The 27,390-nt window shown below is 44.1% G+C and overlaps 1 protein-coding gene across 1 annotated transcript in view; it reads right to left on the bottom strand.

Annotated features, from left to right (window-relative positions):
• Positions 1 to 1,022: 1,022 nt before the first annotated feature.
• Positions 1,023 to 27,390, bottom strand: part of SVEP1 (sushi, von Willebrand factor type A, EGF and pentraxin domain containing 1) — a 101,033-nt gene continuing 74,665 nt past the window's right edge. The window contains exons 37-49 of the mRNA XM_084305623.1: positions 24,313 to 27,092; positions 22,874 to 23,099; positions 21,906 to 22,061; positions 20,224 to 20,287; positions 18,973 to 19,146; positions 17,810 to 17,983; positions 16,307 to 16,480; positions 14,618 to 14,794; positions 12,930 to 13,100; positions 8,006 to 8,101; positions 5,741 to 5,836; positions 3,173 to 3,266; positions 1,023 to 1,159 (exon numbers count right to left, since the gene is read on the bottom strand). Of these exons, the coding sequence (XP_084161749.1) occupies positions 1,129 to 1,159; positions 3,173 to 3,266; positions 5,741 to 5,836; positions 8,006 to 8,101; positions 12,930 to 13,100; positions 14,618 to 14,794; positions 16,307 to 16,480; positions 17,810 to 17,983; positions 18,973 to 19,146; positions 20,224 to 20,287; positions 21,906 to 22,061; positions 22,874 to 23,099; positions 24,313 to 27,092 (4,413 nt within the window). The 3' untranslated portion in view covers positions 1,023 to 1,128. The remainder of the gene's footprint in view (positions 1,160 to 3,172; positions 3,267 to 5,740; positions 5,837 to 8,005; positions 8,102 to 12,929; positions 13,101 to 14,617; positions 14,795 to 16,306; positions 16,481 to 17,809; positions 17,984 to 18,972; positions 19,147 to 20,223; positions 20,288 to 21,905; positions 22,062 to 22,873; positions 23,100 to 24,312; positions 27,093 to 27,390) is intronic.

The following is a 27,390-nucleotide window of genomic DNA, read 5'->3' as shown; positions in this document are numbered from 1 at the left end:
GAGAAATCTGACAGCATGTGAGCTCTCAGTATTTCTTTTCCCTAGCCGGGCATTCCTGCCCATGTGTGTGTGTTCAAGAGAGGCCTTTTCCAGTTCTCTGAGGGTTCTGCATGACGCAAGTACCACCCTTCTGTAAGCACATTGCAAAGTTTTGCCTGTAAACACTACTGTGCCTTCTCTCCCTCCTCCAGGGCTAGCCAAACTTCAGGCAGCTGCTAGACATGTGCTGTGTAGTTTACTCACGAAAGGGGTGCTGGTTGCAGGCAGGGGGTGGTGAGTCCCCTTCCAAGTGGGACGCAGCGGTTTCGGCGGTCTGACCGCTGCCCACTGCTGCACCCTGGATTACCAGCCCTAGAGTGAAACCTGAGCTGCCCGTAAATCAAAAAGCCTCAGAGGCTGTTGTTGCCTAGACATTGCCTGCCTTTCTCCAGATGAAATGATGTTCTCTCATCTCTTTTACACTTTTGACTGTTTTACCAACAAGTCTCAGGTAAAATCCACGTCAACGCCTTCCATTAAGTCACTTTCCAAGGACGTTAGCGTCACATAACGAACATTACAGCATGTTCTTATGCCTACCAGAAACTCTGGTTACAATATGGGCTTTATCAGATGTACCTCTAATTTACATCAGCGTTGAGTTCAGAAACAGGCCCGACGCGACGTTTAGCTGCCTGGTTAGCCTTACGTAACTACTCCTTACTATTGGATTGCTGGACTTCAATGTGCCGTGGCAGGTGATAAGCAGACGATTGCCACATTATTCTGTTTAATCATGGTTGGCAGTATAGTACTTTTTAATTAGCTTACTGTGTGTAAGAAATGGGAGGGACCATTCGCCATACACAACTCCTTCCTCAGCGGACAGGAGGAATCTTTGCCTTGGTATGTGTATGTGTGTATGGTGTGTGTGTAGCAGCATACATTTGATAATACTTTTGTAAATGGAAAATACAGAGGATTTCTTTTAAAATGGAGTGTATAGAAAAAATATATCACAAAAAAAAATACAAAACAAGGGAGCTGGGGGGAAGGGAAGCGATGGATGTGATTTACACTGCATTAGATTCCAAGCCCTGGTACCTAGGTTGAAGAAAGGTTTCTGAGTGTAAAACTGCTGCTCTGCTGTTAAAAGGGATAGAATCCAGCCTTCCGTTTCCTGTGTCAAAACAAAACAAACAAAATAATATCAGTGCTGCGGTGAGCATGCAGAGGAAGATCAACAGCGAGGCATGTGGTGAAGGTGTCTGAAACTGCACCAGGGATTAGAGGGCTGTAGCTCAAGGCACTACATAGAGAGGGAAAGGGAGGGAGATGATGTCTAATGTAAACCGTGACTCATCATGGACTGGTTTGGAGCTCGTCTACTCCTGGATGCTGATAAAAGCTTTTGGCCCTTTCAACTTCCCCTTGTAAATCACACCTAGTTAACCAGCAACAGTGAATCTTTGCTATCGTGGCACTTACTCCTGTTCTGCCTGTATAGTTTCTGAGTCCTCAGCACAGTATCCTACGCTGTAAAGAGCCACAGGGAGCGAGGCCAATGTTTAACAAAACACAGAACAGATCCGACTGCCTGTTTCTGCCATCTTCCCTCATCCCCTCCGGTTCTGTGTGGGAAGTCTCCTCTCAAACAACCCTTGAAGGGGTGAGCTATTGGACCACAAGCCTACAGGGCCAATGGTCCACCTTCTCTTGGGTTTCACAATGCTGCTGGTAGCTGTGGACCTGCACAAAAAAAAACAAACAACAAAAACCAAACCAAAAAAAAACCAACAACCAACCACACCACAAAAAAACAATCAGACAACAACAACAACAAAAAACAAATCAAAACCAACCAAACAACACACACACACACAAAATAATAACAAGAGAAGTCCAGTTTGGTAACAGCCTGAAACTCTCAGAGAGTTATTCTCAGTGTTAAACTCTAGAGTTTTTGGCAGATAAATCCAGTGAATTTGGGCTCACCTGCCTCGTATACTAAATGGAAATATTATCAGACTTTGTATCTGTAACTTTCAGCCTAAAGCCAAATACTGCTTGTTGGCAGTAAATTTAAGCTGCTTCGCTTATATATATATATATATAAGCACAAAGGAAAGCTATTCATTTTGGACAACACAATTGCTGAAGCAGGTACCTCATCCAGAGCCTTAAGATGAATGGCAGATCAGTGAGACAGGCAGGCATGGCTGGAGAGGAGTTGAGGTACAGATATTTTTGCCAGTATGTGTTTCATGGCCCTCAATAATCTTCCATGTGGGGAGCAGAGACCTCGTGCTGCATGTTGTGTTATTATATCTGATTCCTGACCACAACAACACCCTTACAATTCCTCCTGCCTTCTGTCTCCAGGGCCGTAAATGGCTCTTAATGGCAGTGTGGAACAAAGCAGCTTCCCAAAGGTAAGCTGGGTCCTCTTCAGACTCCCCTGGAAGCCAAATGCCCAAACTTCACAAATCATCTTTAAAAAACAAAGCTGCAATTAAGACTTAAATGCTGCCTCACGTTGTGATGGCAACTCCTGGTTTGAAGACCTCCGCTGCTGGCCCTGTTAGACATGAATCAGCAAACCAAAGCACAAGCACAGGTAAAATTCTGCAAAAGGCAGCATACATGAACAAGATCTACGCCCAGTCCTTGTGGCTCCTGGCACAGGGATGGCACTGTCAGGCAGTCTGAGCTGGGACTTGACTCAGAGGCACTGCATTTTGCTCCACACAATGATACCACCCAACACTGAGCGTAAGAAGAATTATCATTTGTAAGGCCGGTTGCATGACCCTAGGCTTCAAGCTGAGGCATACAGAGTTCAGACTGAATGCTTGCAGAGAGCAGGCAACCCGACTTTCCTGAAGAACATCCTGTATTACATCACAGCAAACACCTCCATTTACAGCATTACAATAAGGCTAAACCTTGCAGGTTTGCCTGCTTGCTCACACATAAATGCACCATTGACTGTGATTTCTGTATGTTTGGCAACCACTTGGCAGAGCAGTCTCTAAGGTCTTTCCAGACTGCCCATAAACAGCAAGTTGTCCAGTTACCACAGATTTACAGGATCTAGAGATGCTCTGCTGCAAAATTAATTGCAGTTCTTGAAAATTACTGCTCAGTAAGAGCCAAACAGCATAGCCATGGGAGAGCACTCAGCAACACTTACCTAGAGCAATCATGTCCAGTCCATGATGAGGGGCAATAACATCGATTTGGCCGTATGCACTTCCCACCGTTTAAACAAGGCGACTGGCAAACAGCTGCGTACAAATGCACACACAGACTGTGTTAATGAGAACACCAACTCCAAGCTGTTAAGGAACGGCACGCTGGAAATCCAGCCTGCATTGTTTTGTTACAAACAGACTGCTCTCAAAGCTACAGCAGTAAATGTCAGCTTTGGGTTTCTTGTAAAAGATGGTTTGCTCTGGGAAGGGCGGTGTTAGAGGCTCACTTCTGCTGAATGTGATTCAAACCTCTCTGCTGCTTCTGCGGTCTGTTGCACTGTATGAGCTGCATGGAAGAGCCAGTACACATTTTTATCTTGCCTTTAAAAATTCTGTTCTTTTTGCCCCAGATTGAGGCAGAAAAGGAATGCAAGTGGGAGCAGGAGGAGGGATTAGAAGAGAAAAGTCATAAAATCAACAGAAAAATAGGCCTCATTTCTAGGAAGAAAATGTAGATGTTTATTTGACAGGAATGTGATGGCTGAGCAGCAGCCAGGAGAAGCAGAAACCAGATGTGGTAAAAAGTCCAGAAAGAGGTAGAACAAACAGGGAGCTAAAGGTCAAAAAGCCATTTACACATCAACAGCAGGCAAGGAGTAAGAGTTCATTCACACAGTGACACCTCTACGGAGACAGGGAAAGTAAGCAGAGTGTGACAGCAAGTTCCTGACAGGCACTGGATATCCCTAAGACGTGTGACTAGGTGGTACGGGGCATTTGAACCGGAGAGCAAGCGCTAGCCTTCCTCATATGACAGTGCTGGGTCAGCTGGGAAACTGCTGCATCTGCTCCTGTGTGACAGCCAAACCCAAGGTATCAGGCAGCCACACAGAGAAAGTGAAAGCTTCGAGTCTTCCTATCAGTTTTGAGACGAGGAGATAAAAGCACCACACAATTTACACAACAGATTCAGAGACTCTCTTAATGAGCTCCTTCCTACACAAACATTTCTAACACCAGGTTGCTGAAAAGCATGAAGTCTTTTAAGCAGATAACACCATATTAAGAGGATAGACTTAAAGACACCAGGGAAGACAAACTTTGGGTGGTACTTCTGCCAGTAATATGCATCACTAGAAACACTGATTAGAATAGAATTACAGGAAATGGAAATGAGTAATCCCAGGAATGTGTAAAGGAGATGGAAATACTCTACTCGTTTCCTCTGGGCCAAAACACAAGCAAACAATGGCAGGAGGTTATAAAGAGGGACCATCCCTGTGCAATTAAGTGTGCCGGGTTTCTCATATTGAAAATGACTTCAGATTCTGGAATGAAGAATATGAATGAAACATCTTCACCTCTCACCTCATGTATCTAATTATTCCCGTGAGACCAGCAGGTAATCCAAATATTTCCCATTTCACTTTGCTCTGTTATGGTACAGTGTCACAACCAGGAAGTGAAACGAGAGTTGGTGTAGTAACTTCATAAACGGTGCTTGTGTACTTTGTTGAATGGATTTTGGCACAGATAGAGTTGTCCACTAGATTTTTTTCTTGAGCTACTGAAAAGCAAGTCAGCCTGAACAAATTTGAATTGCTGGCCCAGAACTAAAAAAGCCATCTGTTCTCCTCAAGTACTTATGTTGTTACAGCTGCAAACTTTCTGAAATACTTGAGGAAATACAGCATTACGTGCTAGGCTAGTGTCCCTTCAAAAAACAGCAGTTCTGAGTTAAATTGGTTACTCTGAAATTCTGAACATGAACATTCATTAACAATAGCATGCATTCTTCCTGGAGTTCACCCAATTAACCACTCGAAAGACCTACAGGAAAGCAACGCCCAGCTTTCATGTCAAGGCCCTGTTAGCCTCAGTTAAGGTGCACCTGAACAACAAAAATACAGTGAGCAAACTCTATAATAATAATAATAATAATAATAAAGTAGTTAACATCTACTAATGATTGAGATTCAGTAATGATTGAAAGACATTTCAGTGATCACTCTGTCACTATGAGTTTTGTTGGCTACTTCCATAGGGATAAGCCTTTAGGAAGCTGCCTTTTATTCAGAGTTGTTGTGGAGGCAAGTATGCCAAACCTTGGTTCAAAATGTTACCCCTCATTGCAAATCAGCTTCACCTGCCCCCACACCATACAGCTATGTGTTGAGAAGCCTCAGCAAAACTTGCAACTTGCTTCTGAGTCCAGTGGTGAAATCTGTACAATGATGAGTGAGTACATAAAACAATGTACAGGCTCTTTTTGAGAAGCTCATATACTATCTTCTCTCCACTGTACTACTTTTTGCAGACAGCCCTCTTCTGAATGCTGTTTGTCCTTTCTGGGACTAAATTTCTCTGAGGATTGTTAAGACGCATCATGGACTACTCTGAAAATAGTTTGCAGCTGAGGAAAGCAACGCTCAGGGAATATTATTGTAGGGCTGGGTTTTCCTGAGAGAAGCCTGGTAGTTGCTACAGAGTCCTCAGTAAACTGTGCTAAACATTGACAGAGGAGTCACAAAAAGTGTGGAGAAAAATCTAGGTAAGAGGCGTTTTACCCGTATGGCATCGTGCTCCAGTCCATCCAGCAGGGCAGTCACACTGGTAAGGAGCCACACAGCGACCTCCGTTGAGACATGGCAGAATGCATATTGCTGAGGAGAAGGGAAGAGAACCAGTAAGAATAATAACCTCTGGCAAGTGAAGAGGAGGGTGTGTAAGAAAAGAACCTAAGGTCCCACAGTGTAACATCCAAAACAAGGGAACTACACGCTGCTCGTAGGAAAGCCCTGGTCTGGGCCAGGGAAAACATGCTGGGACAGGTGACACCACAAGCCTCCCAGTCTCCAGCAGTACAAGGCATTTTGGGTGCAACGGGCTGACTGTGGCTGCAAGCTTTGGGGAACAAAGGCACCAGAGAACTGCTGTGTTATACCAAGTAGTTGATGGCCCATGACCAACCAACCCATGCTGTGCCAATGAGATCTACAAAATGTTGCAATATGCAAACTGCTTGTGATTTATCTACTTTTGTACATAAAGGTTTATGTACATAAAGGATTTAAGTACCTTTCAGTACTTGAAGGGGACTTATAAAAAAGATGGGGAGCAACTCTTTGCTCAATCAGACAGGATGAGGGAAAATGGTTTTAAACTAAAAGAGGGGAGATTTAGATGAGAGGTTAGGAGGAAATTCTACCCTCATAGGGTGGTGAGGCCCTGGCACAGGCTGCCCAGAGAAGCTGTGGATGCCCCATCCCTGGAGGTGCTCAAGGCCAGGCTGGATGGGGCCTTGGGCAACCTGATCTAGTGGGTGGCATCCCTGCCTATGTTAGGGGGGTTGGAACTGGGTGATCTTTGAGGTCCCTTCCAACCCAAGCCATTCTGTGATTTCTGTGATTTAAGGACCTTCATAAAATTACCATCTCTACTACCCTAACTGAATGGAGTACCTGTGTGAACATGCTCTCACAGGAGCAAGAGTTGAGCTGGGCCTAAAATTTGGACCCATGTGAGGCACTTGCAGGGCAGTTTTATTCTGGGAGGATGAATGGGGGCTGCAGAGGACTGATGGACACAGTTTATTCCTCTTCTGCTGCATAGCAGAGATCAAGCTGAGAAGGCACAGTCAGCTTGGGTAAGAAAGGAATAATGAAATTATGGGAGTTCACGGGACTAATCTATATCACCAAGATTCACTCTTGTCTGTATCACTAAATGAGTAGTGCTCTGCACATTTTTCAAGGTAGTCAGGCCCTTCTCAGGAAGATGTACCTCTCTTATTATCTGTGAAATGTACCGTAAGGTAGGAAGTGAATGAATTCTTTCCAAATCCTGTGGCCTGACCTGGGGCCTGGCCCTTACAGATCAGTGCTCAGTGCTAGCACTCAAAAAGCCCTCTGACTTCCAGAACAGGCCATCAGCACCAAAGACTAAACCTAACTTTTCTGTTCACCGCTGTACCTTGCTTGACAAGCAATAATGCAGAATCAAGGTGGCATTAACCAATTGTGGGAAGCCTCTCCTCCTCGCTACCTCTGTCAAAGAAAAAAAAAAAAAAAAAAAGGGCTATTGCCTGTGTCTGCCTGAACTGTAATCTAACCAGTCAGCTGTCTGTTCATTTTCCCCATAAAGGAAAACAGGGTCAGAACTGGGATGACAGATCAAAATGTCTAGGGGCATGTCTTCTGGTTCTGACGAATGCACTAGGTATCGTTGCTAACGTTAAGGTAAGGAAATCGGTTGTGGCATTCCCAACACAATGCTGCCAGGCACCGGGCTCAACCCCTCTCCTGCTGAAAATGCCCAACATACAGGGCCGAGTCCGCACGCTTGGCTGTGGACCTCACCAATCCTTTCTGTAAAGAGCACTGCCAAGGAAATGGGAAATATGGCAAAACCTGGCATCTCCACTGCTGCCCATAGAAGTTCTGACATGCCCAGAGGTCAGATTTGGCTGTTCCCAACCAGAACAGATCCAGTTCTCTAGTTACACAATGGCCCAGGCCAGGAAAAGCCGGCCCAGTGTTTGTGGGGCAGTGGAACACAGGTCAGGAAGGACAGGATGGAAAAGGTGCCCCAGCCGTATTACCTGAGCAGCTATTATTATCACAGCTGTATTATCTTTTTATAGGTGTTAGAGGATGGCCATTTGTCTAGAAACAAGCAATTGCTTAGTCATTTCTAGTCTAATTTGTCAAGCAGAACAAAATTATGCTTTTTATGTTTTTGGCTCTTAGGCCTGTAATTTTCCCACTTGGCAGTAAATTCATTTGTCCTACCTACAACATCCTTAAAAATTACACTTAATGGATGATACATACGCTCTTCACAGAGACGACCCATCCAGCCATCCGGACACGAGCAGGCATTTGGTCGCTCACAGACCCCACCATTCTGACACGGGAACCGACAGACAGCTGAAAACAGAACAATTTCATGACCACCTCAAGAAGGTTAATTAGAAAATCAATAATTCAGGATCTTAGACAGATTTTTGCAGTTGTAAGTTTTCACGTAGGACAAACAAACACAGTAAAGTTCAGAAGTTTAACTTGTTTTTGATTTCAAGGGCGACATCGTTTCCTAGCTGTGTGCATGTGACTAGGTACGGTGAGCAAGAGTACGGAGGGAAGCATACAATACATAATACTTTCCTCTTTATTTACCATTAAAACAACCTAAAAATGTCCTTAAACAATGACAAGAATGAAAAATAATGTTTTTAGGATGGTCTGGTAAATTATCTGGACAACGCTTCAAGGCTAACACTGTGCTTTACTTGTTTATTCTCCCCCCACAAAAACTATTACCCACTTTTTTCCTCCTCTTGATAAAATCAAGCTTTCTTCTAACCTTGGTATGAAGCACCAAGATAATGCTGTCTGGCATAACACAGGGTTTGTCAAAAGCGAGATAAAACACTGCGGTTGCACATGGAATTTTTATTGCAGTATCATCCAGAGTAATGAGGAGTGCCCTACACTGGGTGCAACAGTGGCACAGCAAAGTGTTTACCTGTGGAGCCAAAAGTATGATTATAAGCCTCATTCAGCATTCATGCTGACTGTTGCTCCACGGCTCACATACCTGCTAATAAATACTTGATCACACAAGTGATGAATTTGAAGCGGGCTCTAACACACCACCTCAATAAGTTGCCTGAACTCAACAGGCTTTGGACTCTATCATCATCTTTTGTACAACATTGTGCTGTGTCTTGGCTAGTATTTCCAGGAAAACCAGGACTACTTTAAAAAACTGGGTGGCAAGCTAAGTACAAACATATTAAAGATCATTGGAGCAAGTACAATCCCTCTCATGTTGATGTACATGCCATATACATAAGATCAAAAAATGTGGCTTCTAGACGGTACTACAGAACAAATAAGTAATCAGACAAACTTCTAATTAGTGGTAGTTATGAACACAGAGTAACCTCAGGAAACTGAGTCTGAACTGTTAATTGCATCCTATCTTTAATTAGTTACTAGCTGAGCAAAATAATGTGTTTAGGCTTTGAAAGTATTTCAGATCTTTTTCAATGTTAGTATTAACTACAAGCAGTGGTTTAGCACACTGGTTCAGACCTGACTTCCACACTGGAAAGAATGCAAATCTTGCACTGACAGAGCAGAGCTTGAGTCACTCTTGCAACTAAACCATGCCAAGCTGCAAGTTACAGCTTGGAGTCCATTGAAAGCCTTAGCTGAAGCTTTAGCTTTCTTAAAAACTCAAGAACTTTCCCATCAAATGTCATCTGGTAACGAGATTGGGAAGAGACCTTATGCCCTGACAGGTTCACAGAAGTTGCAGTATTTTCAGAGGTATTTGGAATGATCTTTGTTGTAAAGATATCTAAGAATATACAGACAGCTCATCTCTAGGTGTTGACTGAAGTGGAGTAGTGCGCCAAACAGATTTCTTCCGTGCAATGAAAAATTATGAAAGTTGAATCAAAAAGCATTTGAAGTTTTGAAGGTGTCTGTGATCCAGAACACTGAAAAGATATTCAATGAAAGTATAATGGGATGGTAAGTAAAGGGCTGGTATATAAATTAAAAACGAAGTTAAATTCAAGGCTGCCCCTTACGTGGTTTCTGGAATTTATTCTCTCTCACACTGTTGATGGAGAAGATGTGGACATTTCATGAGTTACAGAAGTTGCTTTGGATTCAGGATCTCAATCCGAGGTATGCTTCTATTGGATTTCTGCCAAGGACCCCTCGTTGTGAAACTCTGAATTAGTAAGTACCATTCCTAGGTGTGCTCTTGTTATACACCAGTTTACACAGAGAGAGGCTCTATGTGTCTGTAGCTGTAGGGATTATTATTCACTCAGCAGACAAAAGTAGAGAAAAGCTTGGAGTGAGAAGTTAAGCTTGGATCTCACTCTCTTTTTCTGCTTCTGTGAAAGCAAGCAGGAGAAGTGCAATCCTGATCTACTAGAGAGAAAACGGCAATCATTAACTGCAGGTTCTGGTAGCACATCTCACATCCACAGTATCAATCTTAATCTTTGAGATTCCACCCTTTATAAATCCATGCTGATAGTTATTTCCAAGCATTGCACTGCTGCAAGACAAATTTGGGTAAGAAGAGGTAAAAAAAAAAAAAAAAAAAAAGATTTCTGTTCTGCCAAAAAGCTTTTCTGTGAACAGTTTCCTGATGCCTCTGCTGCCCCTCAGAATGCTCGCCTGCTAGCTGGGTACCAACTTTTTGGTTAGCTGCACCATGCCAGAAGATCTCTCCCAGCCAACAAGATGCAGGCAGAAAGCAAATTCCTGACACAGATTTTAGAGCATTTCAGAGAGGAGAGAGAGGAGTTAGTTCGACAAGCTGTGTGAATCTGTGAAGGCTGATGAGTCCCACAGGTGTTTACATTTGTCAGATCCAGCCTAATACTTCTCACCCCTGAAACTCAGATCAGAATCTGGCCTGCAATAGCCAAGTGCAGCTGTGGTTACAGCTCTCCCACAGAAGCCAACAGAGTCTGCTTTTTAATTACAATATTTACGTTAACTAACCTGTTCAACCGGGTCAGTATGTTTCAAGCAGGCTTAGGACATACTAATAATCAGCTCACAGAGCCAAAGAGAAGAAATGCAGGATGAATCATTGCAAATAGTGCTTTCATGTTGCTTCTGATGTGCACCACAAAGGCTTGGGTCCTGTAGGCCCTTTTGTTAGGCAAATCCCCCAAATGAATTATAAAGCAGTTCTGAAAGATTATTTTGAAATGTGTCATGAAAACACATCAGTCCCCTCAGAAGCATCTTTGGTCCTTTTTAGTTTCCCTTTTAGGTGAAAGGGGGGTGGGGGGAATTGTTATTTTTCTCCCTTAATATACCACAAGACAGGTTTTTCCACTTCGTTTACTTGCACTACCCTGATCATCTGTCCACCTCATCACTTTGCATTTCAAAATAATTAATCCCAACACTTATTCCTTTGAATTGTCCCATGAATTCAGTGGTATTGGAAACAGGATGTTTGACAGTTTTTTTGCATATCATCCCTTTCGGTTTGTTAGCCAACAATGTCAAGAATCTCTTTTAGCAGAAGACTACAGCCCTTGGCATAAGGTAACTAAATTCTGTGTAACTAAAAACTAGTAAATAAGAAGTAAAACTGATGATATTAAGGAGGCAGATGAAGAATGCACAGTGTTATAGTCTGGAGATAACATAAAAAAGATAAATTGCTAATAAATACCTAGCTCAGATAGAGTAGCTATTGTGCAGAGATCCCTTGAATTCTGTAGCCACCACAGTTTAGAAAGAAATAGTAAAGTACTTAGTAAGCTTTTCAGAAAGGACTTGATTGTTTGTGAGGGTTAGTTTCCAAAAGGACTTTTGGATAACTCCAGGCATCTGAAATAACTCAGGTGCTTTTACCATAAATCTCCTCTACTTGGCTGCTCAACAGCCTACACTTTGGGGCAATGCCAAACCATGAGCACATTACTAGGAAAAGGATGGTTTTCAGAAGCAGCTTCTCTATTCCTGTAATGCTCAGGAGTTACAATTCCACTTCAGAAGGCAATGTGCCTTCTCAAAACAACCTGCCAATCTGTGATTTTTTAGGCAAGGAAATTTTAGCTATTGCATTTGGCATTTTAACAGAGTGCCTGCTTTCACACAGGAGGGCAACTCAAATTATCTGGGTCTTGACATTCATGTTTTGTTGGCAGAATTCAACAACAAAAAAACACTACCAAAGGGACCCTGGTTACTCAGGCTAAGCACTGTATAGAAACCTCCAGCACCAAGGGGTTTCTGATCCAAACAGAAAGATGGCGATGGAGGAAGGAAGTATTTCTGCTTCAATTTTAGACATGGGATGCTGAGACACTTGCAAGAGCAGAGGCAGACCTGACAACTTCGATTGCGACTCTGATGTTCCCAGATCAATGTTCTGGCACCTCTTCTCTTCTGCAGGAATTCTCGAGCTTTGGGAATGTGACTTCTAATGCTCATTTTTCTGAACAGAACACCTCAGGCTCAGTTCATATTGTAATGGCTGTAACACTATCTGAGGTAAGATTTCAGGCTGCAGCTAACTCACACAGCTACATAGTGAGCCGGCAGCAGGAGGGCTAGTCAAGTTCCTGGTGGGGAAATGGCAGATGTCAAGGTCTCCTCCATGACAACTGTGTGACCTTCGGACACTTTTGCTATGCCTTACCCTTTGTTTTCAGTTAGGGCTCGAATATTCTTATCTCTGTTTTTAACTGTATAGTTTGTCTATGTTCTGTGTTGGTTTCCCCCATTTTCTGCTTAAATTGATACTTTATATGAATCTTCAGTGTGAAACAGTTAATTCTGTAATTTATAGAAGTCAAGGATGGAAAGGTAAGGCACCCATTTGATCTCCTACTTGTCTTTTATGCAGTGCTTGAAAAAATGACCAGGAGTGCTTTATTTGAAACAGCCTAGCATGTCAACAAGATGACTAGTTAGTTCTGTATCCTTCTTACAAAAGATGTGGCAAAGAGAATCTAAAGTGTGGGATACAACACTGTAGGAAGAGAAACCATAGGGTTAGCAAGGACTAGAGAGAAAAATTCAGGAAGTCCTCTTTTTTACCCGGAAATAAAAAGTGACACCCTGCACTTAAAATGCCTGGGGCGAAATCACAGCTGCATTGAAACCAGCAAGAATTTGGCTTTTGTTTCTGCTGCAGCTAGGATGACACCTCCATGCTTATGGCTAGTTAAGAAATACTTTACTTCAAAAAACTACTTACCTTTGCAGGTAGGTGGTGTTGTCCATGTTCCATTTTCTAGGCAAATGCTTCGCAGGGGCCCCTCCAGCATGTAGCCACTGTAGCAGGAATAGGTGATCACGTCTCCATACTGATAGAAGCTACCATGGATGAGAGCATTCTCTATGTGAGCTGGGGGCCCGCAAGATATCTCTAAACAAAAGAAATCACCCAGAGGCTGGTGAGCTACAATGCCTGCATGACATGTTTTCCAACTCCGTGCTTTGCCCGCAGGACTCAGGAGATGCTAAGACACCTCTGATGAAAATTCAGGGCTTCTCCACAGTGCAGGTACCCACAGGGTGAAACTGTATGTACTCCCACGTGCGTGCCAGCAAGCATGGAGAAGACCAAAGCATGGAGAAGACCGGCAACAGCAATTTTAAGTAATGCAACAATGACTATATCTACCAGACAGCGCAGAAACTTTCAGATGGTCCTAGGAAATACATGAGACTGGGTTTGCAGGGGGAAGTGATGCAACTAATCAATACCGCTTCTAAGAAGCCAAAAAGCCTGAAAAATGACTTCATGCCTTGTATCAGTGTCAATGAATACAATGAAGGAACACCTCTCCCTACAGCCCTTGTCTCAACATAATCTCACTGGAATCATTCCGGGTATGCAATAATCAAGCCCAGCTGCATTGCTTGCAAAAGGTAAATGGAAAAGAAAATTACAGCAGAACCTAAAGGCCAGTAGCATGAGTGCATCTAGGGCATCAATTTGTAGACATATTCTGGGTCTTCTTCCTGAAATAACTCTCTTAGAAAGAAGATATAGCTCTTTTATACAGCTTTTAAGAGCCAGGGTCTCTAGAAGCAACCCAGCTCTCCATAGGACAATTGTAGATAAAAACTCTGTTCTTTATCACAGATTCACAGAATCATCTAGGTTGGAAGAGACCTCCAAGATTACCGAGTCCAACCTCTGACCCAACGCTAACAGTCCTCCACTAAACCATATCCCTAAGCTCTACATCTAAACGTCTTTTAAAGACCTCCAGGGATGGTGACTTCACCACTTCCCTGGGCAGCCCATTCCAATGTCTAACAACCCTTTCGGTAAATAAGTTCTTCCTAACATCCAACCTACACCTCACCTGGCACAACTTTAGCCCGTTCCCCCTCGTCCTGTCACCAGGCACATGGGAGAACAGACCAACCCCCACCTCGCTACAGCCTCCTTTACCTGTAGAGAGCGATAAGGTCACCCCTGAGCCTCCTTTTCTCCAGGCTGAACAAGCCCAGCTCCCTCAGCTGCTCCTCATAGGACTTGTTCTCCAGGCCCCTCACCAGCTTTGTCGCCCTTCTCTGGACTTGCTCGAGCACCTCCATGTCCTTCTTGTAGCGAGGGGCCCAAAATTGAACACAGTACTCGAGGTGCGGCCTCACCAGAGCTGAGTACAGGGGGACAATCACTTCCCTAGCCCTGCTGGTCACACTGCTTCCGATACAAGCCAGGATGCTGTTGGCCTTCTTGGCCACCTGAGCACACTGCTGGCTCATATTCAGCCCACTACCAACCAATACTCCCAGGTCCTTCTCTGCCAGGCAGCTAGAGAGCTCTGCCAATACGTCTGTGCTGTTACCCTCCTGTGTGACACAGACGTGCCACCAGCCCTACAGAGGCAGACCGTGTCCTGGCAGAACCCCAACACCTGTACTTACTTTCGCACTTAGCCGTTGTTGGAGTCCAAGTCTCATCAGCATTGCAGGTGATCACAGCCTGCCCTTTCAGCTGGTAGCCTTCCCTGCACCTGATGGAGACATTCTGCCCAACATAAAAATCCACCTCGGAGAGAAGGGCGTTCTCTGGGATTATGAAAGGCACAGGGCAAGGGTTTGCTGTTCAAAGAAAAGGTGCGAGGGAAGAGGAAGGAAAAAGAGAGGAAAGGAAGGAAGAAAGAGAGAACTTTATTTCTGCAAATTTCAAAATCAGATCATATGAAGAGCAATAGAAATGGATGCTACTCACAAGTCCTATTTGTAATTTGATGAAAAGTTACGAGATTTGGGTTATAAAATAATGTTAAAAGATTTGATTCTCTGCTGTCACATGACTTCCTAAATACTCTGTTGAAGTCAGTGGAAGACATACTTAAGGACTTAAGTGGGGAGTATCATATGTTACAATCACACCATTCTCTCCTGTCCTTCCTGGTTATCATAGCCTTTATATAAAAAAGTGAGACCTACTCCACTTTTAAAAAGAGTCAAACTTATTCCACTCCTTGTTCTGAGAGCCTGGATCAATAGAAAACAGCATAAAATCCAGGTGTTTGCGTAGAGACATTAGAGTTCTGAATTTCTCTGATAACCTTATTTATTACTGCCTGCAAGCTTGCTGAGGTCTTATTGCATGGTTTACTGCTCTCACCATGAATGTGGAAAAGGCTGGACCTTACCTGCAGCACAGATTAATGCCACATTCCTCAAACTAAAATCCTCTGAGTCCTTTGTTGTACAAAAGCTAAAATGTCTCAATTACTACCTTGAGACAAGAGTAGATCTTAGAAGTAGTTACAAACAGATACAGCAACAATGATGGCTACTGTGGCTGTGCATGCACGGTATACACGTGTATAAGATGCTGTTTCATAGAATCACAGGATAATTTATATAGACATTTAGTCCAACCTTCTTTTCAAAGCAGGACCAACTAAGTCAGGCTGCTCTAGGCCTTGTACAGCTGACATCTGAGTATGTCTGAGGATGGACATTTCTCATCCTCTGCAGGAACCCTGTTCCAGAATTTGACTGCTATCATAGTGAAAAGTTTCCTCAAACACTTAATTGGACCTTCCTTTGTTGCAGCTTGGGTCCACTCCTTCACACCCTACCACTGAGCCCCTCTGAAAGGAGTCTTTCTTTTTTATTTACACCCTGCCAGTAGTCATTTGCAGACAACGATAAGGTCAGTCCTTGCCATCTCTTCCAAAGGCTGAACAAATGCCTTTCTCTCACCTGCTCCTCATATATCAAATGGCTGAATCCAATCGACTCCATTTAATGTCAGCTTTCCAACTAAAGGGAGTTATGCAGAACACAGCTTGTTATTTTACTGTCAGAAAAATACACTCAGACAAGATAATGCTTTAACATCTCTCAGCAACTGCTTCCTTTGTTCCTTTGTAAAAACAGGATGCACACCAATGTATCTCCTAATGCGGGTCAAACCAATTTTTTAAACTATGAGTGACAAATTCTGCTCATGGCCACTCCAGAAGAAAATTACAGTGCATCTCCACAAATATCTGCAGAAGTTGCTCTCAATTACTGTCGGCTTAAATGAAGAGCAACCTAGCCTTTAATGCTTAAAAGTTGAGACCTCTTTTTCATTACAAAGCAAACACACACGTTTACAGAGAGGCAAGGGATTGCTCCATCTTCCATCCCTTGTGCACTCTGCTGCAGGTTCTCCTTCCAAGCTGTATCCTCTCTTGCAGAAATATGCTATAGTACTGCCAACTGTATTGTTTTCATAAATCGCCTTCCCATTCAGCAAGGAAAGTGGAACTTTGCATCTGGTCTCTGCAAAGGAAGAGCTCTCATTAACTCAGCTTGATATCAGACCTGGACTTCCAACAGTTCCTGAGTTACTCACACAGTATGTTTAAAGTAGCAGCCACAGACTAATAAACCATGAAGAGCATTGAGGGACAGTTCAGTAGCCCCAGTAAGGCACCGCAGTCAAGTCAGGGAAGGAGCTCCTCCCAGTGATAGAGAAAAGCCACAGCCACACGTTTATCAGGTCAGCAACATTTGGCAGAGACAGGGAAGGACACATTTATGGCCTCGTACTGGGGTTTTGTAGGGCAGAACATGGAGATGGTTCCTTCTCACTGCTAAGAGAGACCTCAGAAACTTGCAGCCCTTTGCAACCTCCTTTTTTGACAGACAAGAAATACCAGATGAGATGCAGGATGGGTTTGATGGAAGGTGCTGACACTTAAATTTCTAATTGCTCCCCTCAAGATTCTCTGCTGTGTTTCTGAAGCCAGCAGGCAGACAGCCCAAGGAAGTGAGATGAGCAAAAAATGGACAAATGTACTTCTGAAAGGAAAGGAATAGCGTGAAGCCCAGACTTTGCCTTTTCATAGCTAAAAGGCCAGGAAAGGAGAACACTCATACTTAATGATACTGGAATTTACTATGCTTCTATACACTTTATACGTTGAACAGAGTCATCCAACAACAGTGGCTATCTGGTCATGTTTGGGACCTTAAGTTTTTGTTCCATTTTTATGTTGACAGCCTTGCTTCCACCAACTCTGTATGACACTCTGTATGACACAGACACTTCTTGCTCGACACTTAATCTGCTTGGCATAAGCTACAGGACCTACCGAGGGAGCATATGAAAGCACTAAAGTGCAAAATGGTACATCGTTCACTCACAGCATTTATTCAAGTGAGGAGAGTGGAGATAAAGGCAGAGCTGCTGATATTGTCCTTGAGACAATCCTGTTGCTGGGTTTGGGGCCCAAAATTCAGAGGAAGAATATCAAAGTAGCAACTGACTTCAGAAGGCTGCTGGGAGAAATTTCATGTCCTCACAGTCCATCAACTTTAGTTAATGGTTCGATTTTCTCAGATGATAAGCAGTGTCATCTCTCACTAAGATTGTAAAACTGCAGATGAAGACCTAAGGAAAGATGATGTCTAAACCTCCTTATGGTTTGGTAATAGGCACTGTTCCTTTTGAGATGTTTCATTTATCATGCACAATTTTTAACACACATTACAGAATTGCTTCCAGAAAGCAGCTTACTCCCTGGATTATGTGATATACATGCACGTGGGGGGAGGTACTGCTTATCCCAGATCAGAACGTGCCAGGCCACGACACCAAATGTTTACCTTCACACGATGGTAAAGGTTTACTCCAGCTCCCATTGGTAAGACATGTGATATTCTGGGGTCCAACAAGGTGATACCCAGCGCTGCACACAAAGGTTACGTTGCTTCTGTACGTGCTTCCTGTAGAAATGGCCTCTGCTTTTTCTACCGAAGGATGCAGCCCACAAGTAATTCCTATAAGAGAAGAAAAAATTTTGGTTTTATACAAACAACAAAGCCCATTCTGTCTGGCTCACAGACTACTCACAGACTACTATTCAGTTCTACTCACAGACTGAATTAAAGGAAAGATGGGAAGAAAGAATCTGTGAAGTACGACATGAGAAAGGTTATGTAATGCCTTGCTTGCCCTCTCTCCTGGGGTTCAGGCTGCAGACACCTGAGAGAGACCCTGCCCTGGTGTATCTGACAGTGTTGTAAGTGATCAGTGATCCAGCGACCCAGAATATTTCTTCTGACTAACCCAGAGGATGCATCTCCAGACTTCTCTGCTCCCTGTACAGTGAAAGACGACCTCAGGATGTCCCCAAGAAAAATGACAGAAGTTAAGGAAGATCTTGTCCCCTGTCCTGTCCTTATGGCACAGACCATGCAAATTGGTCAAAGCTAAGAGAAAGGAATACAGGCAGTAGGACTATGACATCACCATGAAAAGATGGAAAATAATTTATTGGTAGAAATTGCAAAATTTGAGGATTTTATTTATAACTTGTATGAAATAAGTCATAGATCCTGCTCCTGCAATTAATCACCTTCTGCTTCACAGGACCAAGATTTGATCCTAAGGAGCAGAGTCTTGATCTCCAGACATACCAGGGACCAACACATATTAGCCTTGACATTACAGAGACAAATCACCTCAGTGCATGGTGTTCAAGGCCCTGCAACCCACAGTGCAAAGCAAATGAAATAGAGCAGGCCGCACTCCTCTAGTAACCTGAGCACAGCTCTATGGTTGTTCATTTTCTCATGTCAAGAGGAGCTCCCTTCAGATGGGAGAGGAGCTGCTGGTGAGAACCTCTCAGCTGGCTTTTCTGCTGGCTCCTCCTGTTACACCCCCAAATGGAGCAGGAGATCAGGTGGAAGACAGCAAAAGTACGATGCCAGTTAGTTTCCTGACCCTCCTGGGAAACTGCCACCGTGTCGCTGTGCTTGCTACTTACTCCTGCATAAAGGAACAGAGGGGCTCCACTTTTTGTCAACGTGGCAAATCCTTTGGCTTGGTCCCTGTAGTTCAAAACCAGGGTTGCAGCTGTAAAAAACCTCACTGCCAAACAAGAACTCCTCTCCCTGAACAGATCCATTTTCTATCTCCTCTGGGGGCCCACATGATACCACTGTAACATAGGAAATATACTCCAGACCCAGTGCATACAGCCTGTCCTGCTTCTAGCTCCTCCACGATTTTTACCCTGACAAACAGGGAAAGAACACTGTGTTTATATGGGCATTCCCAGCTTTTTTGCTCCTGAGTAGCAGAACAGCAGCAGGATAATATTTGGTGCCCTCAGATACTGCTCAAAGACAAAATCCATTGTGACTTTATTTGCAGGAGGCCTTGAAGCCAACAGCTGAACTCCATGTAAGTATTTCTGTTGACAGCTTCTGTTTTGGCACTGCAGGCAGAGGGAATCAGACATCACACAGAGCTGAAGTACCTTTGAAAATGAGCATCCATAGAGCTACAGTTCAGGATGTTGAGTATCCACAGCTCTGGGCAACTGTGGTTCTTAGGTTCTTAGCAAAGGTTCTTAGCAACCTGAGAAACCATGACCTCAAATGGCAGCATTGTTTAAATTTCGGGTATTACTCTTCCAAGATGGACAATAATCTGTTAAAGTAATATGACCGTAATCTCTTGTATCAATAACCTGATACAAGACAACAGCTCTTCAGGTTGTCATTGCTACTCTTTTTTTGTGTAGTTTCAGAGAAACTCTGCTGTTTCTCTGAACCCCCTGTACCTCATCTTATTTAACCACGCAGTTAATAGAAAATGTTTAAACTTCTTAACATCATTAACAATTTCCATTAAACTTATCTAAAGATGCAAAAAGCTGAAACAACAGAAGGAATGTGTCAAAGGCTCCTCTAAGCATGCAGCCCTATGTCTGAAGTAAAGTATACGTAAACGGAAGGATTGAACAACAACCCCTTTGCTACCTGTTTGCCCAGCTTTCTTAGAGGTACAGGGGCACAGCAGTGGAAAGTTGTAGTGATTTCCTTAACACAGGTACCTGTGCACACCAGCAATTCTGCACGTCTCCCAGTGTGCTATCAGTGGTACTTACTGACAATTTTTAGACATATGAAGACAGTATGAGTTATAAATTGGGCAAAATGACCACAAGTGTCTTCAGGCTAAAAGCACCCTCGACCAAATTCATCAAGTGACAAACTCAGATGGAACATACTTCTGCATGCTGGCACTGTGCCACTCCAAAGCTTGTCTTCTTGGCAGGTCCGTTCCGTATCACCCTACAAAACAAGAGACATTGCTCAAAGAACAGCTTCAGTTAGCAATCCTTTTTTTTTCCCAACAGCTCTGGTATACAGCAAGGCCAGCATGTCTTCCCAACGGGTACATATACCCACATAAAGACAGAATTAAATGCTTGTAGCCCAAGCTGATGAGGAGAGTTTAGGCTAGAACTCCTTCCTGCAAACTGCAGGGTACTGTTTACAAACCAAATGCTAGTGGGTCAGTCAGTTTCCTTGTCCTTCTCCCTGGAGTATCACTGTTTTTGTCAGTTTTGCCATTCTTGTTCCCAGAAATTGTCATGATGGCACGTTTTCTCCTTCCAGTACTCACTTAATGAAAATCTAACTTGCGTTCTTTTCACCAGGCATTACAGCCAATGTATTTTCTTTCTGGAGATAAAAACACAGGACCTCTAACAAGAGGGAAACACACTGACACTAGGTGGCGAAGCTGGCCTACAAAGCACACATCGATCTTTTTCACTATACAAAAGCACTGGTTTACTACCACCAAAAATAGAGCAATTCTACATATCTGTCCTCTCTGTCCCTGTTTCTGTCTGGAAATTAGATTTATTGTTACCCGTGAATTCTCTAAACTCTTCTTTTTATATATACTGAGAGACCAACTGAATGCAATCCTGTCTGGGTGTATGAAGTTTGTATTTATTATCAGTCACCACTGCATGAATGAAGCACGATTCTGCATTTTGTTTGGTACTCATGAAGTGCAGAGTTAAGAGACAGCACCTGTCATTGCTACCTCATACATCTGGACAGGATTGTCCCACATCCTGCCATCACCTGGGGATGGTGAAGGCCATGCTGTACCTCAGCAATGAATTTTCATTTCTGAACTCACTGTGATTTTGAAAATGAGGCTGCTATGAATTGGCTAGCATGAGTCCCGACAACTGGGTATCAGTAGCGCTCCAGAGCTCAGCAAGGAACAATAGCCCAATGCTCATAGTAAAAACAATAGACAGGAAAGGACTTTGTTCACATCTACACCAGGGAATAAAGCTGCCATTAAACAAACTGCAATATCTTTGTTTTATCAAAGAAGACAAAACACTTCCAAATCATCTAGCAATATCACAGAACTGAGGGCAGTGCCATTTATCAGGAGCTTTGAGTTTTGAAGGCAGAATGCAGAAGACATAGAGCTTGGAATATTATGGGACTGGAAAAGGGAAGAAGATGATCTAACTGAGAACAGAGAGCGAGCTCAAGAGAGCACATGCGAGAAATTTACTCTTCCATGATTTATGGTCACAAGTATGTATAATTATGCACAGAAAAAAAGCTGTACTTTGAGGATTGAAATAAACTTCAGCTATAAAAAACAACAACACTGAAAGGTGTTTGCTGAATACGTGCCTTTGAAGAGGATGCTTATATTTGCTTCAGTTGTACTGTTAACTAATTCAGGTAATACCTCAGACATACCATGAGCATTCTATAGACAACAACAAAAGCAGATATTGAACTTCTATAGCAGCTAAGGAAATATATCCATATGGAGCAGGCATAATACATTCTCACAGTCATTATGTCAGAACAGGGAAGAACGGACAACTAAAGCTCTGGAGTGCTAGAGATTGAGCTTGCTTACTTGTAATTCATAGCCAGGATCGCATTTATAAAGAACCACGTCTTTATAATTGAATTTGGTGCCAACCACAAATCCGTGCTCTGGAGATTCTGGGGTCCCACATGACACAGGAACACAGATGTCATCAGAAAACACTGGCACCCAAACACCACTCTCCTGAAAAATAAGCGGGATTAAAAAGTGTGAATGCATCAGTCCATATGCTAAATTCGTATCTAAATGAAAAAGTTAGGAAAATTGTAGCAGAAACATCCAATAGCTGTGGGCATACTGATGTAGTTAATGTAATACTATCTGTGAAATCTTTAAAGAAACTCAGTAATATAAGTAGACGTCAACAAAAACTGGAGCTCAGCTATGAAAGGAATGCCCAGCATTGAAAGACAGAAGGAACAAAATATAAAAGGGGAAATAGAAACCTGAAAAGCAAGTTCACTTATACAAGGTCATCTGATAGTTCAGGAACCCATCAGGAGTGGAATGAAACTGCAGGTGCTCAGTTCCATGTTTTCTGTACTTTTCTCTTGGCTGAAAGTCTCATACTATGACTAAGTGCTTCAGCTGCCTGCCCAGGTCCTAAAGGAGGTCTAATACCTGAACAGACAAGCATCAAACACAATTGCTCTTACTTCAACAAATCTTTGTAAGAGTGAAGAGGAGATCCTTTGCTTACAAAAAGTACTAATCCAGTAAAAATGATTCATGATTTACTCTCCTAAATGTGACAAAAGAAATGCTTTTCTGAAGGACAGCATTAGTTATTGACAGAAGAAGTTATTAATTTCCAGTTCTGAAAGTCTATTATGTGTTTACTGGTGAACAAGAAGGCATATATATTATATTTTGCAGGACATGCTTTGCATTTTTTTTGTTGTGTGCAATAAAGAGCCAAAAGCTAATGAGTGTAAGAGGATGACTCTTGAATTCAACAGAGCCTGCAAAATAAAACAGTGCAGATAATACTATACCTTGCATGTAGATGTGCTCGCTCCCACCAGAGTATAGCCTTCTACACATGACAAAGTGATGTTTGCATTCACAGTGAAGTTGTCCCCAAGTACTATTACATGGGTGATGTTTCCTGGGAGTGGACACTTTCTGGGGCAACAGGAAATACTTTGAGGAGACCACTGTCCATCTTCCTGACAAGTGCATACATCCACCTCTGTCACCATTGTGTAACCTTCCAGGCATCTGCAACCGAGTATTAACACCTGAGCACAGGGAAACAGCTAGGGACAAACTGCTCCACAAGTTACAAAGACATTTTTCAACATTATTTGTTCGTAAGCACACCTGGTGACTTTTCTTTTATTTCAAAGGAACCTTTCAAGAAGCATGCCTTGACTGAGTTTATTCTGTTGCAAGAGTTGGAAGTTTCAGACTTCATCTCCAGCTGCTTCATGTTGCTGAAGCACCACTGATGAAAGTGAGTTGGTAGCTTTAGTGCTTAGACAATACCAAATGCCTTGGTGCAGTCCCTGCCATTCCCTTTGTGAGGAGGGCTTTTGGTTAAGTAAACTGTGAGTGCCAAATGCTACTGCAGCTTCTTGATTCCCGATTGCTGGATATCCCATTTGCAGCCAACAATTCTAAAGACAATCTCATTTTCTTCCAAGAGTAAACCAAGCCTTAGGCTGACCACAGATTGCTTGCTTAGAAGTTTCAGGCTGATTTACTCTGTGCCATGCAGTGCTTCACCAAGATCAACTCAGCTGGCTTGCAGGGTCTGGCCAGCAGTGGGTTTAGTTGTAGGTTGGCAGACCCCCTTCATCTTGTTAAAGATGAACAGCAATGTCTGATTCTGTTAAACCCATCCACATGCAATCTCACAGTTCTGCCCCCTACTGTTTATTGTTTTTACGGCCCAAAATCTCCCCTTCTGCCAAGGAAGTCCTCACCTTGGAGAAAAGGATCTGCAGTGTGCACCCTCCAAGAAACCAGCAGAAACCCATTTTTCTTGTTTATGACACAGGAGTAACTGCATCAACAGCACCTGTCGACAGTGCAATGCTGCAGTACAGAAAATGGGACTTCAGGAGACCAGCCCTTCTGTGTTACATTTGGTAGCTGAAGCAGGAAGGAGAGGTAAATGGCATGCCAAAAGGGATAACAAAAATAAAAATGCCCTACAGAGCAGAGTGTCAGAGGTGGAGAGGAGGAAAGCAAAGAAGAAAAGGAAACTAAGGTGGTGGAGGAGTGCGGCCCAACATGCTGAAATACCTTGCTGGAGTTTTATCAGTGGTCCAAATAAAATTTTTTATGGGCATGGGAATGTGGGCTTTGTCTCTCTACGCATATGATAAGGCATAACTTTTCTTCCAGGTCTTCCAAAAAGGGTGTATAAACTTCCCATCTTCATTGCTTACAAGACTCTACGGAAACAGAATGGCAGCAGTGTTCCTACCTGTACTGGACCTTGCTCCCATAGGTATGAGTGTTCCCGAGAACCTCTGCGTTGGGGACAGAAGGTGGTGGGCCACAGCTTAGCAGCTCACAGCTTGGGTATGGCTTCTTCCAGACACCTGTCTCCACACAAGTCAGCTCTGGGCTCCCCCGCATGACAAAACCTGTCAAGCAGGTGTATACGATGGTGTTCTCATCTGCAGAGCTGCTCCCATTGATAAACGTGTTGGGGATGACGGGTGGGGAGCCGCAGGAAATCTGCCCACACCGAGGAAACCCAGAGCTCCACCTGCCAGCTGCCTCACAGGTGATTTCGGAAGGCCCTAGCAGTTTAAAGCCCTCCAGGCATTGAAACTGGGCGCTTTTCCCACAGCTGAAATCTTCACCAAGGACAACCCCGTTCTGGATCTGTGGTGCAGGACACTCACAGGGGAGGCAGGATGGAAGGCTTCCACTCCAGGAACCATTGGACAAACATTGCCGTGAAGGATTACCATGCAGCTCATAGCCAGGAAAGCACACATACTGGGCAAATTCCCCGTAGGTGAAGTCTGAGCCGTTCAGAAAGCCGTGGGAGATGTCTTCAGGAGGCCCACAGATGACTGGCTCACAGCGTGGAGCTTCTGAATCCCAGGTACCATCACTCTGACAGGTAAGCGTGGATGCTCCTTGCAGTTTATATCCCTCGTTGCAGTGATACTGCACTTCCTTCCTAAAGCCAAAATCTGAGCCAATAATTCTCCCATTGGCAAGAGGCAGAGGCACGGGGCAGGTCACAGCTTTGCAAACTGGAGCAATTCCACTCCAGCTCCCATTTGCAAGGCAGACTCTACTCCTGTCCCCATCTAACAGGAAACCTGCATTGCAGCTATACTCGGTGTGCCTCTGGAATGTGTACTCCTCCCCAGACACTTGACCGTTCTCCAAAACTGGCGGTGGGCTGCAGGAAATGGGGATGCAAATCGGTTCACTGCCATCCCATTTCTGGTTTTCTTGGCACCTCCTCTCTGCGGGGCCATTTAACTGGTAGCCAGGATCACACTCATAGTAGACAACGCTCCCATACGTGTAGTTTTCCCCCCTTATGCTCCCGTTCATCAGCTGGGCGGGTGAGCTGCATGTTACTGCTTTGCAGTACGGAGCACTGTTGCTCCACTGCCGATTTGGCAAGCACAGCCGCGTGTCCGAGCCAACAAGTGTAAACCCTGGCTTACAGGTGTACCGCACCACGCTACCCAGCGTGTTCTCTGTGAAATATAAAACTCCATTCTCCGGAGGTGACGGCATTGTGCACTCTATGGAAACACAGGAGGGGGCAGTGCCATTCCAGACCCCATCTTCTTGGCAAGCTAGAATGGGGTTTCCCAAGAGCTCATAGCCAGAGTAACACGAGTATAAAATGATAGTTCCAAACAAGAAAGTGGTCAGCTGCATTGCACCGTTCTCCTTCGAAGAGCTTTTGAAGTCCTTCATATGGCCAGCCAGCAGCATGTGTGAAAGGGAGGGACTCTCTGTAACGCCCTCCTGGTCTGAGCGTCTTTCCCCGTGCCTCACCTGCACGTACTCCCCAAAATCAATGTGAGGAGGTAGGCCACAGTCGGTGGGGAGGCAAGATGGAGTGGAGCTAGACCAGCCTGATTCTTCACACGTCTGCATGGCGAGGCCAGAGAGCTGGAAGCCAGGCACGCAGCTGTAAATGACCATGGCCCCGTAGCTGTAATCTGCACCCTCCACAAAGCCATTCTCGATAGGCTGAGGGGGCTGGCAATTTATGGCTTTGCAGGAGGGAACATCTGTGCTCCACTCTCCTGTCTCCAGGCAGCTCAGCGTTTCCTCCCCTTGGAGCTGGAAGCCTCTGTCACAAGAATACCTAACAGTCTGCCCATAGTGGAAGTTCGTGAATGAGTATTTGCCATTGAGGATCTTCTTAGGCCTTGGGCATTCAATGGGTTTGCAAGCTGGCCTTCCTCCAAGCCACTGCCCATCTTCTCCACAGAGGATAGTTGTGTTCCCCATCAGTTCAAAGCCCGGTTTACAAGTATAGAGAGCTGTGCTGAGGAAGGTGAGGCCCTGCACATCAACGATGCCATTTTGAATTTCTTCTGGCTGGGGGCACTCCACAGGAATACATTCTGGCAAAGGCAAGCTCCACGAGCCATCAGCCTGGCATCTGATAGTAGATTCACCCTTCAGTAAAAACCCATCCACACAGATGTACTTCACAGTGCTACCAAAAAGAAGGGATGAAGTCAAGGGGTCGCTGAAGGGGATGTACGGAGGTGCAGGACACTGTACGACCTTGCAGAAGGGAAAGGAATCATTCCACTGTTGAGAGGGCAAGCATTTCAGCACAGGGGAACCATGCAAAACATAACCCTCTTTGCAGGAGAACTGCACGACACCAACTTGGTTAGTCACCTCCCTCAAGACTAGCTGGTTTTCTGCCAAGGGTGGTTCTGGACATTTTGTTGGCACACACTTTGGGCTTTGCTTTTTGTTCCATTTCCCAGACTTCTGACATGTCCAAGACACATCTCCAATCAGCTCGTAGCCTTCATCACAGAAAAACTCGACTTTGGAGCCCAAATCAAAGGTTTCTCCTTTGGAGTAGCCATGCTGGATGGGTGGTGGCTTTCCACAGCTGAGGGGAACGCAGCGAGGAGGTGATTCACTGTACCACTGCCGATTGGCTTGGCAGATAAAGAGCGAGCTCCCAACCAGGTGGTAGCCAGACTTGCACTGATAATTGGCCTGGTTCTCAAAGAAGCGCCCAGTTGTTTCCTGTAAAACAGATGAGACACAGACATATCTGAAATGAAGATGCATGACTGGCACACAGGGAGAACGATAGCATTACTTTTGTTTTCTCACTCTAGGTTATAGCTGGATCCCAGGCAGCGGTCAAGGCTGTCTACAAAGAAACAAGCGTAAGTAACAGGCACAGCACATCTTGCCTCAAATACTGCACTCTGTTGTCAGGGAATCTGACCACAACATCAAAAGAAAAGAGAAAATTCAAGGCTTAAAAGACAAATCTAGAAAGTATTTCCTCCTGCTTTCTCCCTCCCTGACCTGTAAG

This window comes from Netta rufina, assembly GCF_964035555.1.
Source record: "Netta rufina genome assembly, chromosome: Z".
NCBI lineage: Eukaryota > Metazoa > Chordata > Aves > Anseriformes > Anatidae > Netta > Netta rufina.
The sequence above is the reverse complement of the archived record's forward strand: the minus strand, read 5'-3'. Positions and strand labels throughout refer to the sequence as shown.